At 36.4% G+C, this 21,479-nt stretch overlaps 1 protein-coding gene across 3 annotated transcripts in view; it reads right to left on the bottom strand.

Annotated features, from left to right (window-relative positions):
• Positions 1-21,479, bottom strand: part of DYNC2H1 (dynein cytoplasmic 2 heavy chain 1) — a 363,910-nt gene that overhangs the window by 241,594 nt on the left and 100,837 nt on the right. For all 3 annotated transcript variants that reach the window (XM_027849539.1, XM_027849541.1, XM_027849540.1), the window contains exons 39-44: positions 17,786-17,993; positions 14,554-14,683; positions 9,804-9,959; positions 8,954-9,213; positions 6,978-7,224; positions 1,282-1,433 (exon numbers count right to left, since the gene is read on the bottom strand). In XM_027849539.1, the coding sequence (XP_027705340.1) occupies positions 1,282-1,433; positions 6,978-7,224; positions 8,954-9,213; positions 9,804-9,959; positions 14,554-14,683; positions 17,786-17,993 (1,153 nt within the window). The remainder of the gene's footprint in view (positions 1-1,281; positions 1,434-6,977; positions 7,225-8,953; positions 9,214-9,803; positions 9,960-14,553; positions 14,684-17,785; positions 17,994-21,479) is intronic.

Below are 21,479 nucleotides of genomic sequence, written 5' to 3'. Positions count from 1 at the left end.
CACAGTGCCTGGCACTAAGTAAGCACTTAATATTTGCTTGCTCCCTCCCTTTGTCCCCTTCCAATACCACAATTTTCTGGATAAAATCAGCTTTGAGTCATTCTATTTTAACTTTTTTTTCTTGTTTGAAGAATGGTTATTTAAGCCAGAATTTTATTTTGCACACAACTGTACATACATCCAAGTTGCTTAGAATATATTTGTCACTATTTATACTAATTTATATATGTGTTATATATTGTATACAAACACATATATATACACACAAAGTGAAAGAGAGAGATCCCCTTTTCTAAATGTCTCTGTTTCTGTTGAAAGAAATATCCTTCAAGTTTCCCAAGTAACATCAGCATAATTCTGTATCTCTCATTCTCCCTCAATTCCATATCTAATTAAGTAGCCAAATCTTTCTATTTCTACTTAAATTCAGGCCTCTCACCTAAATTATTTTAATAGCCTCCTAACTGGTGTCCCTGCCTCAAGTCTTTCTTCCTTACTCCCGCCCAACCTACACAATGCTGGCAAAGTAATTTCCCTTAAGTCTCACAGTGTGACCTTCTGACTCCAATAACTCCAGAAGACTCCCATTGTCTCTAGGATAAAATGTCAACTACTCTGCTTAGCCCTTCATGACCTAGTACAAACCTATGTTTCCCACTTCAATGAACATTATTCCCCCACTCACCCAAAACACACATGCACACATACACACACACACACACACACACACACACACACACACACACACTCTCTCTCTCTCTCTCTCTGAGTGGGGAAGAGCCTTTCTTCTGATTCTCTAGGTGCTTCTGATAAATAAACATTAGTTTCAATCTTTTTTTGTTGTTGTTCTAAATTCCTACCTATAAGTGGTTTCTGAAACAAAAGAAGAAATCAAGAGAGCATCAAGATAATTCTGATCCACAGTACACAGTGCCTGGCTTATATCAGGGGCTTAGGGGCTGGTAGGTGGCACAGTAGATAGTGTACCGGCCCTGGGGTCGGGAAGACTGAGCTCAAATGTGGCCTCAGACACTTGATATTTACTAGTTGTGTGACCCTGGGAAAGCCACTTAACCCTACTGCCTAGCCAAAAAATATTTTTTTTAATTTAAAAAAATATAGTAGGGGCTTAATAAACATATATTGATTGATTGACTTTAAATTATATTTGTTCACATCTTCGGTCAATGGTTACTATCATAATATTACCTAAAAGGGAAATCCATTTTAAAAACCTCTCCAAAAATTCAAAATATAAAGAAAAAATAAACAGAAACTTACTCAATTGCACAAAGACGAACAATGGAAGTGAATCTGGTGGTAAGCTTATGCCTTCCTAATCTTCCTCCAACTGACATTGAAGCTACCACTTGGATGTTTTCCAAACCAACCCATTCTAGATTTTCATCATAAAATCCTTGATATGTCAGCACCTTTTTTAAAACAAAATAAGAAATTTATTTAAAATACTATAAACATCCATAAGTATATAGCTTTTAAAATGTTTTCTTAAATAATACAAAAGTACTCTAAACATATAGCTAATCACAATTTTCTATGTACTCCACAAACCATGCTATTTACTCATCCTTTAAATATTTTAACTTCACCCGAAGGGGATATTTTTAAACCATTGCACTAATAATATATAGGTTTAAAAAAATCTTTTCACCCTGAATATGAAAAACCACAACACACAGGAAATTTCTTTGCCGCTAGCCAAAGCTGTTTCTTTCAACACACATATTCCAAAATGAATATTAAAGTGCTAAGGCAAGGACACAAACAAAGGCTTTAGTTTAATTCCATCAATACACATTATTAATAGTGGGAGCATGCCCCATCCCTTGGTGTGCAGGATGAAGCAAGCGGAAACAGAGGTGCTGCGTGCAGACAGAAGAGGAAGAAGAGGAAGAGAAGCCTTTTGTCTCAGGAAAACAGGTGGAGAAACTGACTGAGCCAACCTTAGTCATCATGAACTCCATCTCTGTCAGGGCAGAGACTTCTCCCCCACAGGTCTTAGAGAAGATATGACAGAAATTAGTGGCTTAATTAAGATGGAAAACACTTGATCTAACAACAAAATGCAAAATGAATCACAGGAGAAGAAAAAAAAAGAAAAGAGTGAAAATTTATTAAGTGCCTAATGTGTGCCAGACATTGTGCTAAGTGCTGGGAATACAAAAAGAGGTAAAAGACAGTCCCTTCTCTCAAGAAGTTTACAGTCTAATATAGAAGACAACATTCCAACAAATATATAAAAAGTTACAAACAGGTTAAATTGGATATAATTAATAGGGGGAAGGCACTGGAATTAAGAAGGGCTTGGAAAGCCTTCTGCTAGAAGCTGAATAGACAAATGAATGTGATATAATGTAATATAATCAGAAAAATACGAACATAAACGAAAACAGAAATGGATTTTGTCTTCTATTACACTTTATCTGCTAAAGATTTCCTCAAGGGTTACTCAGTTGCATAAAACATGATAAAAGAGTGAACAGTTATAGGTACATTCAAGATTTATGTAAAATGTTGGGAAAATAAGGACTATGCCTATGGCTAGTACAGTAGTCACTGCATTTCTGTAAATGTCTTCACTCACCCCCATCCTTTTAGTTGCCCAGTGTTCCTCATTTAGGATTCTGTACCAGTTTAAGGCAATTCCATTTTACATACTGTTGATATTGAATCTCACCTGGAAATCTATCTTTTATTTACAGCATTGTTCCTATGGTAAGTACTTCCCCTTTTAAACAGTCATATTTTAGAACACCCAATTAAGGATACATATGTATAGGTTATTACCTATAAGCATATTTTATTCTCACCTTCTGAATGTTCATTAAATCATCCACAAAATATGAGCTCCCTCCATAAAATAGATTTCTAAATGAACTAAAAACTACAGAAGATTCTTCTAAACTTAGTGTTACAAATCTGTAAACTTTGAACATTTCTTTTCTTCAAGACCTATAAAACCACTTTTTTCTTTCTTAAATAAATTCCTATCATATGACCATTCTCATAGTGGTTCTAATACTGATAATAGACTACCAGGTTAATGAATAATTTTTTTTTAAATTTAAGGCTCTGAACCTTAAACTGTACATACAACTTTGTTGCCAGAGACTAAAGATAATTAATTTTTTTTCCTTATAATGTAACTTAATATATGAGTAGTAGTTTTCACGTCTTGTTCCAACTTGTCATTTCTAGTATTAGATTCTAAATCTCATTTGGCACTTAGTTACACACCCAATGGCTTGTGATATTCTTATAGCTATTTTAGAGAACTTGCAAGGAGGTCAGTGGAGACAAACTCTATCCAACCCTCTTGTAATTCTAAACCTTCCCAATAGTGAAGGCAAAATAGGTATCAGCAATCCCCATTGACCCTATCCTAAAAAGGTAGCACCCCTAAATGTTCTACTTGTGTACTGACCATGAACTTTTTCCTAGGCTGTGGGGGAAATATGAACTGGAATTCTGGTTGTTTCAGGGGATTTTAAATGTTTTAACCACAAGATTGTCACTCTCTCTTAAGTGAAATCATTTTAATGGCAAGAGCACTGTGCCTAAAATTCACTTATGAGAATTCTGAGCTTCGGATGGGAGCGGCTAGGTGGCACAGTGGATGGGGCACCAGCCCTGGAGTCAGAAGGACCTGAGTTCAAATCCGGCCTCAGTACTTGACACTTACTAGCTGTGCGACCCTGGGCAAGTCACCTGACCCCACCTGCCTTGCAAAAAAAAAATTGAGCTTTGAAATTAACATGGACAAATTTGAATTTTGTTTACACATTTTGTGTTATGTAAGAATTTTAAGATATTGTAATAAAAACATATTTAACTATTAAAAATATATATTACTGAATTCAGGAGTACCTTGGTAAAGTTGAACCTTCTGGACAAATACACTCCAAAGATCAGTGGAGCAACTAGATGGCACAGTGAATAGAATGTCCTGGAGTAAGGATGACCTAAGTTTTAAACCTAAGTTTAAATTCCAACTCAGACAGTTATTGGCTGTGTGACACCTAGTCTTAATCACTGAATGGGCACTACCTCAGTCAAACTGAGACCTGGGAACAACCCTAATTTAAAAAGGCCAACATCTCCCACTGCATGGAGGGCCTGCTCTAGTCATCCAGATCTATATCTTGCCACTGAACCCAGATAGCTCTGGAGGAAGGAGAGAAGCTGGTGACTTTGCACAGTCCTCCCTCACTTAAATCTGATTCTCTTCCATGTCATGACATCACCTTCCTGATGTCATGGTCCTTTTTGAGAAAAAAGGACAAACAACAATGGCCCTGGGCTTAACCCTGTTTGCCTCAGTTTCCTCATCTGTAAAATGAGTTGGAGAAGGAAATGGCAAACCACTCCAGTATCTTTGCTAAGAAAACCCCAAATGTGGTCAAGAAGTCAGACAGAATTAATTGACTAAATAACAACAATAACCAAGGATCAGAGGTTGTGGTGTCTTGACTTGCACATGAATTGGATGTGAATGGGCAGAGTTAGGCAAAGTCATCAGCTACACTCTCTCCTCCAGAGTCAATGAAGTCCAGAGGCAAGGTAAACATCAAGATGACTAGTGATGGCCCAGGATGCCATGGGTGACTTTGATCTTGGTCTTTCTAAATTAACATCATTCCCAGGTCTCAATTTATCTGAGGCCACACCTATACAATGATAAAGAGCTGTGTAAGATTTGAAACAAAAGATGACTCAAAAGAAGACCCCAGAACAGAAAACAATTGCTATTCACCCTCATTCTAAGCCATCATAACCTAAACAATGAGCCACAGAGGCTTAGGTTGAGGCTATTATTGGCCATTCAGTGAAAACCAGAGTGATTTGGGTTTTAAGGTGGAGTCAAGTAACTCCATTTAAAACACAAGGGGTTTTGAAAAACCTATATTTCCAGAGCTATATTTCAAGAAATCAAAAATGTCCATCAAGGACAAAAGTAAATTGTCCTAGCTTAAAAAAAAGAAATAAAAATTAAGAAGAAGAAGGAAACCACATAATTGTAGTGAGGTACACATTTAAGAAATATGAATAAGGGGGCAGCTAGGTGGCACAGTGGATAAAGTACCAGCCCTGAAGTCAAGAGGACCTGAGTTAAAATCCGACCTCAGACCAAACACTTGACACTTACTAGCTATGACCCTGGGCAAGTCACTTAACCCCAATTGCCCAAAAAACAAAAAAAAAAAATTTAAAAAAAAAGAAATATGAATAAAAAGAAGGAAGATGAACTCTTATGCTTGGCATTTGAAGTCCTTTACAATATGGCCTACCATTTACATCTTACAACAGAATATTCTCTTTCCTATGCTCTCTGGTCCAGACACACTGATCTTCTTGCTATTCTGCATCCACTATACTCCCATCTCCCATTTCTGAACCTTGGCAATCCACAATGCCCATAATGAACTCCCCACCTCCCCCTCTCAGAATCCCTAACTTCCTTCAAAACTCTGCCCAAGGACTCCCTCTTATCTCAGGACTTTCCTGACCCTTCCTTCTCTAGTACATTGGTCCCCCAATCATTCCCACTCCCTGTTTAATCTTCAATCTCTTCCTGTCTAAGAGATCATTCCTTGATGCATACAAACATGCCCCTGACATAGTCATCTTAAAAAGGCCTTAATTGATCTGAACAACTTTGCTCTTGTACCCTCTCTTTTTGTGGTACTCATCATCTTGATGTGGTTTAGGGGTTCAGGGGTGCTGGGACCCCAAAATCACAATACCCAGGTCCTGCCCAAAAGAATTCAACCCAAGCCTTCTTGCAGCCAAAAACAAAGTTTACTTAAGATTAGCCATATTAGCTAGACTCTTAAGGAGTCTCAGCATCTATGCGCTATTGGCTAGACTGTAAAAATCTGAGCATCTTAATGGAGACAAGATGGACCTTATATACAGAAAGACTGTGGGAGGGATCTAGGAGTGGCCAAGTAGTTTGGGATGACTGGAGGAGGGGTCTAAGGAGATCTGGATGGGAGTGGCCAGTAAGCTGGGGTGAACAGAATTCCTGGGACCTGGACAATGGAGCCTAGCTAGGATTAAGTGTGGGAAATGGCCAGGGGCCATAGGGAAGTAAAACAAAGAAAGGCCAAGCTAGGTTAAAGGTAACAGAATTGGGAGATTGGGTGTAGCCACAATGAAAGGCCAGTTGATGGGATCATAGCCTCAGGGGAATGCCAGAGATTTGACCAAGTGGGAAAGTCCAGGGTCCATGAGGTAACAGAATTACCAAGGGTGGGAAATGATTTGGGGCCAGAGTTTTTCCTTTGTGGGGCTCAGATTCCAACCCCATCAATCTGAAATAAATCATAAAAGATAAATTAATTACTCAGTGGTGAGTAATACTATGTAGGGGAATGGGCAAACAATACAACTAATCTCATATTAATAGATGGGCAGAAAGAGAAAGTATGAGTCAGAGATCACCTAAGAAGCAAAAGGCAAGGAATAGGAATGAACAGAAATCTCACCTGTTACTAAAGGAATTAATACCTGAGGATTTAAGTGAATAGTTCTCTTTCCCAGAACCAAAGAAAGAATTCTTCTAGTTCTAGTAAACCTAGGTATTAAATTCAATGACTTTTTTCTTTCTTCTTTTATTTTCTGGAGGAGGGGGAACTAGGCAAGGGGAGGGAACAGTATTATTATAAGGATGTGTCATGGAAACTGAAACATTTTGTTAGATGGGTCTTAGGAGAGCTAACTACTTCCTAAGGAAAGCTGTCATGAATGGTGAAAACAGGATAAACATGTATCTTCCTGTTATAATAGCCTAGCCCTCAAACTCCCTACTTTTTATTCTAATAACCAATAACTGAAGATTCTATAACAAATCAGAATATTATTGCCTGGAAGTTGAATTAAAGAAAACCAGATAGTCCCAGAATAGTTAAAAAATGCTTTTCTATTATTAAAATATAACAAATGAACATACTCACCTGCTGTAGGAAAGCAACAAGTGTGCTGGTACCCCATTTATCAAGTTTAGGTAGGTTGATATCTTTTAAATATAGGACTAGCCTTTCACAGTCTTTTGGCCTATATACTCTGCCAGTATTGGTACTGATTACCATGCAAGTTTGACTCAGTTTCAGCAGGAGATGTTGAGAAGTAGTCTGTGCACTGCAATGAACTGTAGCAATTTGAGTGGAACGGAGTTGAGAAAAGGCATATCGAAGCAGCATTCTAAAAAAGATTGATACAAATGAAATGCTAAAAACAATGAAAATACAAGGCCATTTAAATAAAATAAGAAACCTCCATTCTTTCTCCAGTCCTACTCCAATGCCTAATCCTAGAAGGGAGTTTGTATTCTGTAAACGTTTTCAAAGAGTTTTGAAGGTTATGCCAATGGAACATGACCTACGGCTGGTTCTAGCATGGTAAAAAAGCTTCAAACATGGTCCTAGTAACAGAATGAGTGTGATCTCTGAAAGACAACTTAACCTGTACTTTATATGGTTGATACCAAATAATATCAGAAAGAAATAAAATTAATTAAATTCTAACAGATAGGAAAAAGGTGATTGCCAGTAAAGAAATCATTTCTGCATCAGCTTTACACAGTCTAACATTCATTGATTTGTTAGGGCAAATACCAAACTGGAAGAAGAAAAATTAGTATAGTATAAAGTTAAGGTGATTCTGAACTGACTTATTTAAATAAACTGTTGATACCAAAAAAAAAAATAAATAAGACAAGCATAAAAGAACAGACATCAACACTGTTCCCAATTCCTAATGATGTTTAGCCAAAGTAATTGGTTCACTACAACAAAGAAGTCAAAAGAACCTAGAAAACACTTCAACCTACAAAGGAAGCCCTAGTTTAAAATAAAGTCCTTTAAAAAAATCTTACAGAAGAAGATGGCAGCAAAAATATGAGGGATATCACTTTATAAATGACAGAGAAAAATAAGTTTACAGAAAGCATGTCAACAGATACAATTAAAGGCAGATCATCTCAAGAGCACTTAAGGATAACCTGTATAGAACAGACAAAACAGATAAATGGAACATGAAAAGATCTGTCAAAATATATATGTATATCATATTTATATGTACATGTGTGTGTAAAAGTATGTATGTGTGTATGTAATATGCATATGCATATACACATATAATACACATGCACATACATATATGGCAGCCAGGTAGTACAGAGGGTACAGTGCCAAGCCTGGAGTCAAGAAGATTCATCTTTCTGAGTTTGAATCTGGCCTCAGACACTAGCTGTGTGACCCTGGGCAAGCCACTTAATCCTGTTGGCCTCAGTTTCCTCATCTGTAAAATGATCTGGAGAAGGAAATGGCAAACCACTCCAGTATTTCTGTCAAGAAAACCCCAAATGGGGTCACAAAGAGTCGGACATACCTGAATACTACTGAACAACAACCACAACAATACAAATACATATAGAGGAAACTAAATATATATTTGAGAAAATAGACTTATATAAAAATAATCAATTGTTAAAGCCTATAATACCATTTCAAATGTCTGTCTATAAAAATTCCTAATTCCATTATTTTACAAAATAATTAGTAATTAAAGGGTCACTGAAAGATTTACATTTTATAAGCATGTCACATATTCATTTGAAAGTTTATTTGAATCCTCCACGATTTTGTAAGTGCATTATTAAAAGTAAAATCTTCCCAGAAATCTGAAAATTAATCATTAGCAAGATTCTGTCATTTAGCAAAAAGAAAATTCAGCCACAGAAAAAGAAAAGGATCTATTTTCCATATCATGTTTCTTTTCTGAGTGGATAAAATGTCAAAAGACTTACACCAGAATACAATAATTTATTCAAAAGAAACACAACAGAATTTTTAAATATATAAGTAAATATCATAAACTATTGGTATAAGCCCACAAAAATATATCTCAGTCCATATTATTCAGTTCTTACCCTTTTCCACATCCTTCCGGTCCCACAAGAATAAAAGGTTGCTTAGTATCAGAGCCTAACCATGGTTTGAAATAATCGAGGCCTCTCTGCATGTCTGGAGTCTGAATGACTGGGAGTATTTGACTATTACTGAAGTCATCAGCAGTCAGATTTTCTGGTTTCTTCAATGAGTAAGACACTAAACGTCCTCTAGCTACGTCATAATACGTGTCCATTGGTTTATGAGGATCTGGTGGTGACTCTCGTGCCCAACTAAAAATCTTAAGAGAAGAAAAAAAAAAAGTTATGACATTTGCCACATAAGCAGCAGCAAATTTCAGTTGCAGGGAATTATTATCTTAAATACTAACAAAATACTACTAATTCTAACAAAGAATATTTAATTTACTTAGTGAAAATACTAAATGACTTTTCTAATTAAAATAAAATTTACATCAAAGATATAATCTTAACAGTAATTTTATGATTCATGTTAATTCTATCCTTTTCCTTACCTCCATATGTAATCAGTAGCCAAATCTTATCAATTCTGCCTCTGAAATATTTCTATTTATTCTCTGCTTTCAACTAAAATTATAACTATGGGAGTCCATGCTTTCATTACCTGGAGATGATATGAATTATTATAAAAGCCTACTAACCTATCTTCCTTCTTCCAGTTTGTCCCCTCTATACACCATCATTCAGACTGCTACCTTCCTATTACATGTTTGATCATATTACTTTACTATTCAATAACTCAGTGTTTCTCCATAAACTCTCTTCCCTGACATGAGGGTTAAAAACAAATGATGAATGACAAGAATAATGGTCTTTTGTGATGAATATAATACGAAAAAGTCATCATTACCTCTTTGGTGAGTTCCAGTCTTGATTTCATGTTAAGATTTCCACCAAGTCCCCTTATCAAGCTAATAATAAATTCTTCTCGATTTTTGCACCCATGCAGATGAGATAAACCATTCATCACGGTTCCAACCAAACTTGTTTCCACTACATAGTCATTCTACAGAAGAAAATTTGTAGCAACAAGAGAAAACAAATGCTCATAAGTCAACAAACATCAGAGGCAAAAGCTTCCAAATCCTTCCACAAGTCACCTTTAAACCCTTTTCACTTAATAGAATTTTATCCATTAAAAATAAAATCCAGAAGTCAAGTTTTCTTTGCATTTGAATAGTTTTATATCTAAATTAAAATCAGAAATAATAGTAAATGTCTATCACCTTGGCTACATGGCTGTCTATTCATTTGTACTGTAGGGACCTAACAGATACAGGGTTGAAAAGGATTGAGATACATTCTACTCAGGAATCTATAAAAATGGGCAAATCATTGAATATTAAGTTCATACAAAACTTAGTTTCCTTCCATAATAAGTGAAGGGCTGAAAACAGTACTTGTGTTGATAGTTATGGGAAAGAGGATAAGAGGGTAGGATAGTGTGATGGATAGACTAATTTTTAGATAGAGAAAGACAGATTATTTCTTTGGTGAAATTTGTCACCAATTCTGTATTCTGTCAATTATTTCTGCTATGAAGATCATAAATTCTTCCTTCACAATTCTTATTTCTCTTTTAAACCACCTTGTAAATTTCTGCTGTGGTCCCAGCTCTTTTGGAGATCTACAGGGCCCTCAGCCTCATCAGTTGTTAATTCATTATATTTTTTTTTGCTTGGCAATATTTATTCATAGATGTCTGGACTCTTTTAGCTGACGTGGAGGTCATAATCTCTTCTATTATTAATATTGTCCTTGTTGGTTTATCTGTTCTAGTCACCAGGAACCAGGGTGCTCAGCAAAATAGCCAAGAACCACAAGCAACTAAAACCAGAAGATTCTACAGATTCTTCCCCACTCTCCAAATCATTGGAAGAGTTCTACATGTGTCTGATTCATTTTCAGCAGTCAGTAGAATTGAATCATTATGAGCCTGGTCACATTCAAACTCTGCCAAAGCAAATCCAGCTTTCAATAGCAGCCCTTAGCAGCAAATGTACTGCCAAAAGTGGATGATTCCCCAAGAGAACCACACTAGTTTAAAGGAAGCCACTTGAGAAAATATGAAAATTGAGGATTTCTCCAGCAGCCATGCCCTTACAGTATGCAAAGACACCACCTATGCCCAACAAGGATCCATGAAACAGATCTCTTTTATGTTCTCTCCTGACCAGTGTGTCCCAGAAACACTTCATTCCCCAAACGACAGCAACAGCAGCACTGGGACCTGCAGCATATCTAGCCATACCTAGCAGCCTACTTCACTGGTATCCCAGAATAAGAATAACGGAAACACGAGGAAAGGGGAAAGGAGGATAAATAAACTAGATGGGGCAGATAAGTTAGGCCTTAGTATTCTCCATACCCAAAAAGAAGCAGCACCAAGGCAAAAAGACTTTTGGTGGTTGATATATTCTGCCTTTTCCTTATTATGTGACTATACATTGGCTTTCTTATGCAAACAGTCCACTCTGACTTACAAAATAGGCAGTTGATGTTACTAAGGTCTTTGATCAAGATTTCTTCCTCCTAAAATCTCTGGTAATTTTCTTTCTTTTTTTTTTTTTAATACTCCCCTATAGTTCAATTTTGACTCCTTCTCCTCTAATTGCAATTTCCTTAGGTGCTAGACCTCAAAGCCATTTCAGCCTCCTCCCAAGCTACTGGCCAGTCTCTCTGCTCTACCTAGATGGTAGCTTAGTGGAGTGGGATACAACCATACTCAAAGGTCCTAAACCAGTTTCTTTAGTTCCTCAGTGCTCTGGTTGAACTCTGCTGTGGCTCTGAGCATCACCATGCCGTTGTCCCAACCAGAACAAGCTTCTTCCTTTCAGTTTTGCTCTTCAAAAGGAGTTGGGATAGAACTGAGTTCTGTTACAAGCAGGTGGGTTGGCTTGTGCAGAGACAGGGAGGGAAGGTGCTGAGTGAGTGAACACATCAGGATTGGACATTCTCCTTCGCTGCTTTTAGTTAAAGTTTTTACCTCATTAGGGTTCCTGGTGTCAAGGACTGTGGAGAGAGCTGAAATTATGTTATCTCTTGTACTTAACTGCTATCTTGGAGAGGTCTGAAAGGTCCCAAGAATGACAGAAAACGTCTAATCTCCCATCTGATTTGTCACATAACTCACTTTTCTTTTTTCAATAGGAAGCAACTAAGATTATGAAAGAGGACTGGGAAAGGTTTCTTAAATAGTGGAGTAAGAGAAGCCCTGGGAGGTTTGAGAAGGGATGAAAAACCTGCTGCAGTTAGGGAATAGGGAGTTAACTAGAGAAGAGTAAAAGGACTGCGTTGCCTGAGGTTATGTAACATAAATTCGTAGTGGACCCCATCAGCATGGTTTGGTGGTTTTCTCTAACTTCATTTAACAGCAGGTAGATAGGAACAAAGGCAGTGGATGGCGGGAATGATCCAAAATTGACACTTGGAAGGGCAGATTCTTTAACAGGATAAGGGGACCAGGGATTTAAGAGAAGAGGATAGTGCAGGATTGAAATGATTCACTAAGGGGTCAAAATAAGAAAGGGAGGAGAGTGTAGTTAGGACAGGGGAGATGGCTTGACAGCAAAACCAAGGGGTTGGGGGATTAAAGATCACAAAGTGGACAAAACAGAGTTTCAGGTTACAAGGTACAGGGAGAAGGAGAATAACAAAGATTGGGAACAGAAAGGGGAATTTCAGAGTTCATGAGCATGAAAATGCGGTATTTGTGGATGTTGGTAAGATTAAGTGTATGACCAATCATACCCTTTGTGTGTGACTGAGGTGAAAGGGAGCAGATTGTCTCAATGAACAAACTAAGGAACTGTGAAGTGAGGGTGTTTGAGGGAATATCAATATGCATGTTGAAGTCCCCTTATATGAGGACAGGAGTTGAGGAGGAAAGAAAGTTGAGGAGAAAGGAAAGAAAGGCCCTGTATCCACTAAGGAAAGAAGGGAATGTCCTGGAGGAAGGCAAACATAACTGCCAGAACTTTGTTTGGGTCGTAGATGTGAACTGAGTGAACCTAAAAGGAGGAGAGGTTCTTTAGTGATGGTGGTAAAGGAAGTGCAAAAGGGAGCAATGAGTATTCTAACTCACCCACCTTGACCAGTTCAGCCAGGTGGGAAGGGGAGGGGGATGTGGGGCACAGAAGGGAGGGATGATTGAAAGTTGCAGCCAATGCTAGGAAAGGAAGTCAGTAAGGCTGTGTCGACAAGAGAAAACCAGGTCACAGTGAAACCCATAAGATGGAAAAGGAGGAGGAAGTGTGCGAAGGGGGAATGGGGAGGTTTGAAAGGAATGCTAATAAGAGATTGGGTAGTGGGGGACAGAGAATGGAGTTTGAAGGACAACAGCCAGGAGTGCAGAATCACTGGGACGAGAAAGGTGGAGGAATGAGTTCAGTCCTGAGGTTTTCTTTATCCATAGAGGTTTAGTTTCTGGGTGGAGTTCTCTAAGGGCCTTAGGTACTTAAATTAGTACTGTTCTCTCTAAGCAAATTTAAAAACCCTAAAATTGAATTTAGCATCTTTATTTTATCTCTCTGTAGAATTTTGTCTTTGTTTATGGTCAGTATATAAAAGTAAGCCAAAGTACTGTGTACAAAGTAACAACAATATTGAAAGATGATCTGCTCTGAATGACTTAGCTATTCTCAACAACACAACAATCGAAGACAACTCTGAAGGACTTATGAACAATGTTATTCATGCTCAGTGAAAGAACTGATGGATCTGAATACAGATTGAAGCATACTTTTTTAAACTTTTTTTTAGTTTCTTTTTGTCTGTTTTATTTCACAACATGATTGTTACAGATATGTTTTCCATGACCACACATGCATAACCTATACTGAACTGTTTGCCTTCCGGATGAGTGAGGAGGAAGGAAGGAGAGAATTTGGAACCCAAAGTTTTAAAAACAAATGTTAAAAACTGTTTTTACATGTAACCGGGCAAAAATAAAATACCAATTTTAATTTTAAAAAATAAAAAAAAAACAGGAAAAAAAAGTAAACCAAAATGGTCTAGGCAAATTTTCAATACACAGTGGAAAACTCTACCCTTTTTAATCTCTGTTTCTAAGAGGCAACACTTGGAGATAATTATAGTATCTGACAAACATTGACTTAAAAGGCAGAATACAAAGGCTCTTCTTTCCTAAAGAGATGAAGTCTGAATAAAACAAGGGAGGAATAAGTAATGTTCAACAAATTCCCTGAACCTTGGCATACAACTTAGCCAGTAGTTTTATGAATTGCCTATGCACTGTTATGTAAGCAATTATTCAAAGCTATCCAGTCACCAAATTAATTAGATTGTAAGATCCTTAAGGGCAGGAACTGTCTTACACTTCTTTTTTTTTTAAATCCCCAGTGCTTAGCATAGTACCTGGTATACAGTAGATGATTAATAAATACTTATTGACTCTAACTATTGACTAATTTCAAAACTGTATGTGAGCTGCAAAATAAATATAATGTGTAAAGTAGAGCAACTCTTTCTGTGAGCCAGTAGGTTGCATTTTATTACCCCTAGAGTCCAAAGGGAAAAATCAAGATAAATGATTATCTAAGTAACTGTCAGCAAACTAGTGAATAATATAATTAACTGACCTGTTTAAGAACCCACTGTAAAGCCTTTTCAAAATAATCTCCAATCCAGTTTTCAAGATTAGTTCTATATTTATCAGGCTGGTTCCTCAACCAAGATTTTATCAGAGAATCAAGATCTGTCTCTTCATCACTAGAAAAAAATAAAACACAAACATTAAAATGACCACACAATCAGCATTTATAAATATTTTTAAAATAAAATCATTTTTGTTTTCATTAAAATCTTAGTTTTTTCCCTCAGCTTACTTTTATTTATATATTATATCAATTACTAAAGAACTAAAAGCAAAAGTAATCTTTGCTTAAAGACCTCTAATGCAGAATAGTTTCCTGACTCCTAAGACTGTTTGTTATTTGAATGAATGAAAAAAGGTGAATTCCATATTGTATGTTTTCTCATTGAATGTACTGTACTCTCAGCTAAAATATCCTAATATTTCCTCTGTTTCTATTCTTACAATATCCCTATGACCTCCAGACTCACAGTATGGAAATTGGAAGCCTTTTCTAAAGTAATGACTTTTCCATTGATAAAAATCTTAACTATGCAATACTATATAATAAGGGAAATGTAGTATCTATATTTTAACAAATTCTTGAGTAGATAATTTTGATAAATATCCATGCTAATTCTGGGAATCATGTTGTCTTTTAAATCTATTTTAAAGGGTATGCTATACCATTATCATTCAAATAAAAAAATTATTAAATGTTCAAACATTTTAATCATGATAGATAATCTTAAAACAGACAATTTTTCAAAAAAGAAAATCATTAATAGGGGTTCACTGTACCAATCACTTCGAGATAATATTAAAGATATTCCAGTATCCATTTTAAGAGGATTACTATAGATTTTTGTCTCTATAATAGGATGGAACTGGGGGAGAAAAAGAATTCTGAAATTTTGTTTTTGTTCATATAGCAGTTTATGTCAAAAAGGCCTCGTAACTATATCTTTAATTAGAATTCATTACTGTGATAACATTTAAGACACATCTTCAATGTCATTTATCAAGCTACAGTGGATTTGAAGGTTTGAGCTCTCCTATTGGTTCTGACCCTTACCAGTTTTGCATGACCTTGCCAAGTAAGTAACTTTAGCCCAAGATTTCTCTAAGCCTTAGTTTCTAAGCCTTATTTGTAAAATGAGAACAATACACAAGACAGCAGGATAGGGTAGTGGAAGGAACACTGAACTGGGGACTCAGCAGAAACAGATTTAAGTCCTGGCTCTGACACGTAAGAACCGGATGACTGTTGGTACATCACCCCACTTCCCTGAACCTAGAATCCTCATCAGTAAATAGAGATAATAACATTTGTAAAGAAATTGCTTTGTGAACCTTAAAGCATCTAAATGTCAGCCATTATTATTTTTAAGTCAGGAGATCAGTGCATCAGTGATCTCATTAGTATGGATACTCCTTCCACTGTTGCAAAACAAAAGCCTTTTTATTTTTTTCTGTAAATCTCTCATTAGGAATTTATCTTATCTGTTGGCAGAAGGACTATTATTCTTCTAAAATTTGATGGAGATGAGTGCTGTTAAAAAGATGGGCATACAAGGACTGGTGATGCCACATGCACCTCTTGACAGAAAGATGATGGACTGAAGATGCAGAATAAGATAGATTTTTGGATATGGCCAAAGTGGGAATGTTTTGATTATACACATTTGTTATGATGATTTTATCTTTTCGCCTCAATTCTCACCAATCTGGGAGGGGATGAGGGTGTGAAGATAAGAGGGAGAGAAAATTAATGCTACTTATTGAAAAAATAATTTTAATATGTTAAATAAGAAGATGAGCTTAATTACCACTGATTATAGATTAGTTAAACAGTTATATGTGAATGTAATGGAATAGCACTGTGCTATAAGAAAGGATAAATATGAGAAACTCAGAGAAAACCGGGGAGACTTGGAGGAACCCATACACAGTGAAGTCAGCAGAACTAGAACAATATAGATAATGACAACAAAAAAGTAAATGAAAACAAGATTTAAAAAAACTAACAAACTGTGACTAACTGTAAAGACTAATCTTGGCTGAAGAGAACAGGTAATGAATTAGTTATCTCCCTTATCTTAATGAATGGTCAGAGACTGTGTAATGTTATGTATACTGTAAGAAGAGTCAGAGTATCAGCTGGTTTTGCTGGGCTGTTTTTTTTTTTTTGTTGTTGTTGTTGTTGTTGTGAGTGATGGGAAGATTTAACTGTAAAGAACAATAAACAAAATTAAAAATAAATTTTAAAGCATCAATAAAGCTTTTAGATAAATAAATAGAAGAGGCGTCTGTGTAGCAAGGGAGCAGTTTGGGATCATTCACAGCAATCCAAATGTGATTCAAACTCTTCCTCCTAATCACATGTGGATTCACAGTTCATTACTTTCCTGTACAGCCTATCTAAAATACATATGGTGGACTACCTTAATGGACAGCATGTATTTTTCATCCATGTGCTTTTGTAATGCTGATGGTGGTATCTATTTGTTTTGAGTGACTATGAATGCACTCAGGAGGTCCTTCTATATTCCCAAATAAGTACAATAGCATCAGGTACATCTTCACAACCAGCAAAAAATCCCTCTTCCATTTGGACTCTGGAGAATGCAGGCCATTACAAACAAAGTTGAACAACTTTGTTGAGCATCTCTCCCTATTCTGTCTTTCATTTAATATTGTCATGCAATGGATCTGATTTCATCTAACGGGTAATCTTTTATGATCTTAACATATGTGAAAACAGTCTGTTGAACATTCAAAATTGTTTTGTTCCACTGAGCCAAATGGTTTCCTATAATCTGCAAAAAGACACAATGGGATCTTCAAACTTGTATTGTCTTAGCTACCCTATCTCCTGGCTTAGTATTTTAAAATAACATTTTTAGCAGAGAAAAGAACATTCTTGCAAGAGGAAAAAGTGAGGATATTATCCCCTTCTACAGTAATTATGTAAGTTTTGTTTTTCACTTTCTAAATAAGTGCATCAAGCAAACACCATAAAATGAACAGCTAAATTACAAAAATCACTGTTTTACAAAAAAGCTTTTATACCACAAACCAAAACAGGAAACAAAATAATAAGCTATCTTATTTAAAATAAAATTGTGAAAATGATGATTCATTTAATTTATTCAGTGCTACATTTTTTTCTTACATGTCTAAAAAAAAGACTGAAGAATGTATTCACACATTGTATTTCAAATATTCTCATGTCTTACCTGAGAAATATCATTCCCATTCTAGATATCGTGGCTGGAGAGGCACAACTTAAGTCATGAGTTTCAAATACAAAGTTAACATTTGAGCCAAACTGAATTCTTTCCCCACTGGGCATAGTGAGTAGTCGATTATCATCTAGTACAGAATTCAGAGATTCTATCCACTCAGGATCAATATCACCATCACAGATTATCCATGAGTTGATATCTATTTTCAAGCCAAAGAAACAGATTCAAAACCAAAATTAACAGAAGAATCTTGAACAGGAAAGTTATCTTTTTCGTCCTTTATAATGTCTGGGTTATATTTTTATAAAAAGCTACTTAACATCACTTAGACTGATTGTACAAAGCAAAATGTGACAGGGAGTGCTAATTTACATTTTATACAAACCCCAATGAAATATTTTCAAACAAAAAAAAATCCACTTGATTGAAAGAATACAGAGTAGTCTACATTTATTAAATAAATCAATCCTCTCCTCAATTTTGCTCTGCAAAGACACGGAAAAAATAAATTTTATCCTTTAAAATATTGTTTTAGAATTTATGATTCAGAAATTACAAACTAAGGTTATAATTTCAGAGGATTATCAGAGCTCACATTATCTTTAATTTTAATTACAAACACAATTTTGTCATTCTGCCTATTCATGAAATCACCAGGATTTCAGTCAAACAGTAAAAGTTCAAATGCTCATTAGAAGCTATTCTGGGTGCAGATAAAAACTCACCTAAGATAAACTGGCACCTCATTACAATACTATTTAAGGTAGAGTACAATTTAGTACAAAGAGGGAATATGAAAATTCCTCTACAAAAATAAACAAAATTATTTGTGTTGCAAATGTTAAAATGGACAATACCATAGGTATGTCAGGTTCCTTCAATGATAAATCAACTAATTTGTGCAGCACCCACTCTACATGGTAACATGTTAGGAAGCACTAATGAAACTCACATACTCAAATGATCTGTAATCTCATCAAAATAAATGTTCCTTCCAAACATAATAATCAGGACCTAACCATACCTGCCCATGCCATAAATCTCTTGAACACATGGTCTTACTCCCATAAGTTCACCACCACCAATGAGGGCAATGGTGGCCTTCATTGTATTCTTTTGATATTGAAAGGATACTACTGTAGCATCCATTAACCTTCTTTGTCTTATCACATAACAAGGCTATTGTTTTTCATCTTACATTTCTTTGATGTCATCCTCTATTAAGGTCCTTCATAGTAACTTATGTATGTGTTATAGCAGGCATGGGGAATCTGCAGCCTCAAGGCCACATGTGGCCTTCTAGATCCTCAGGTGTGACCTTTTGACTGAGTCCAAGTTTTATAGAACAAATCCTTTTATTAAGGGGATTTGTTCTGTGAAGTTTGGATCCAGTCAAAGGACCGCACTTGAGGACCTAGAGGGTCACATGTGGCCTCAAGGCTGCAAGTTCCCCACCCCTGTGTTACAGCTTACTACTATGTAGCTTTCTCCATTTCCCTCTTAGTGAGACTCATTTCTAATTCTTTAGAGAATAGTGTTCCATGATTCATAGTCATATAACACCACCAGTCAAATAAAGGTATTAAAAAGAGTAACCTGTGTTTCTGGGAGAAATTTGGAATCACTAAAAGAACTTAGCATTTCTTTCTGTTTTCCACTGATTTCACCCAAATGCTCACTACCACACTTTCTCCCTCTGATTTCTGGATGACTTTATAGGAAGTTTTTCTTTTTAATCTATGAAGTTACCTGACTCCTTGTTCTTTTACCTACTCCATTCCTTTTGAATAAAATATATATTGCCAAATTCATATTCCAGGCATGGATTTTTATCCCATCACATGTTAGTTATATCAAATTCCCTTCTTGCATATGATTTCTAATTCTTCTTGCTTGTTAGCCATACTTTGTGCATACACATCTGAAGGCACGGATTTTTCTACTGGCTCATTTCTTGCCTCCCCTTCTTTTTGTCTTTGCACTGGTCATCCTACATGCCTGGAATGCACTTTCTTCTTATCTCTACCTCACGGAGTGTCTCCTCCTTTAAGATACTCTTCAAATACCATCCTATATAAAGCCCTCCCTGATTCCTCCACCTGCTAGTACCCTCCCTCCTAAACTATCGTGTATTTAACTACTTTGTACATAGTAGTATTTATTCACTATATATTTACATATGTCTTTGTTGCCTCCCCTGATAAAAAGTAATCTTGCAAGAAAGAATATTTTGGAGAGGCAGAGCCAAGATGACAGAGAAAAGCCAGGAAGTGCTTGAGCTCTCCCCAGCTTCCCTTGGAAACAACATTAAATCAAGCTTCTAAATGGATTCTGGAGCAACAGAACCTACAAAAAAAAAAGTGAAACAATTTTCCAGCTTAAGATAACTTAGAACAACTTCAGGAAAGTCTGTCTCACTTGGGTAAAGGGGAGCACAGCCCAGCACAGTTGGTATCTGGGCAAGCCAGCTGGAGGGTCTTAGCCACAGCACAGATCAGCAAATAAGGCCCCTTGGTTCTGACTTAGCAGGCTAAGGGCACAGCAGGCTAGCTGTGAGGCCTCCAGCCCCAGCAGAGAAGGCAAACTGCCAGCCCCAGAACCCCTGACACAACAGGCGTTATAAGGTCAGGCCACCTGAGTGCAGTGGGTAAGCTGCCAGCATCTGAGGCCCCAGTGCAGAAAACCAGTGTCCAAACCCTTGGCCCCCAGCACAAGAAGTCTGGGACAATGCTCGCTGTGCCTTGGGGGAAGAACTCAACTTTAAAAGTCATGAAATAGGCTAAAATATGGGTAAAAAACAGAAAAGAGGCCTGACCATAGAAAGCTACTATGGTGACAGGGAAGGTCAAAACACAAACTGAGAAGAGGACAACAATGTTAAAATGCCTACATGCAAAACCTCAAAGGGCCTCAAGAACAAAAATCCCTGGAAGTGCTCAAAAAAGATTTTAAAAATCAAATGAGAAAGGTAGAAGAAAAACTGGGAGAAGAAATGAGAGTTATGCAAGAGTCAACAGCTTGGAAAAGAAGACAAAAATTGACTGAAGAAAACAATTGCTTTAAAAAGTACAATTGGCCAACTGGAAGAAAAAAATCCACTGAAGAAAACAACTCCTTAAAAAGTAGAATTGATCAAATAGAAAAAGAGGTACAGCTAATTGAAGAAAGTAATTTGATTCTATGAGACATCAAGAATCAGTCCAACAAAATCAAAAGAATGAAAAAATAAAAGAAAATGTAAAATATTTCTTTGGAAAAACAACTAACCTGGAAAATAAGTCCAGGAGTGATAATTTAAGAATTATTGGATTACTGAAAACCATGATCTAAAAAAGGGCCTTAACAAACCAATGTTGGAGAAGATGTGGGAAAATTGGAACACTAATGTATTGTTGGTGGAGTTAGGAACTGATTCAACCATTCTGGAGAACAATTTGGAACTATGCCCAAGGGGCTATAGAACTATTCATACCCTTTGATCCAGCAATACCACTACTATGTCTGTATCCTAGTAGAGATCATAAAAAAGGGGGAAAAAGACCCACATGTACAAAAATATTTATAACAGCTATTTTTGTGGTGACAAAGAATTGGAAATTGAGAGGATGCCCATCAATTGGGGAATGACTGAATAACTTGTGGTATATGAATACCACAAGTGGTATATGAATACCACAAGTGGTAT

This window comes from Vombatus ursinus, unplaced genomic scaffold, assembly GCF_900497805.2.
Source record: "Vombatus ursinus unplaced genomic scaffold, bare-nosed wombat genome assembly UNPS02007612.1, whole genome shotgun sequence".
Lineage (NCBI taxonomy): Eukaryota > Metazoa > Chordata > Mammalia > Diprotodontia > Vombatidae > Vombatus > Vombatus ursinus.
Note: the sequence above shows the minus strand (reverse complement) of the source record. Positions and strands in the feature narration are given on the sequence as shown.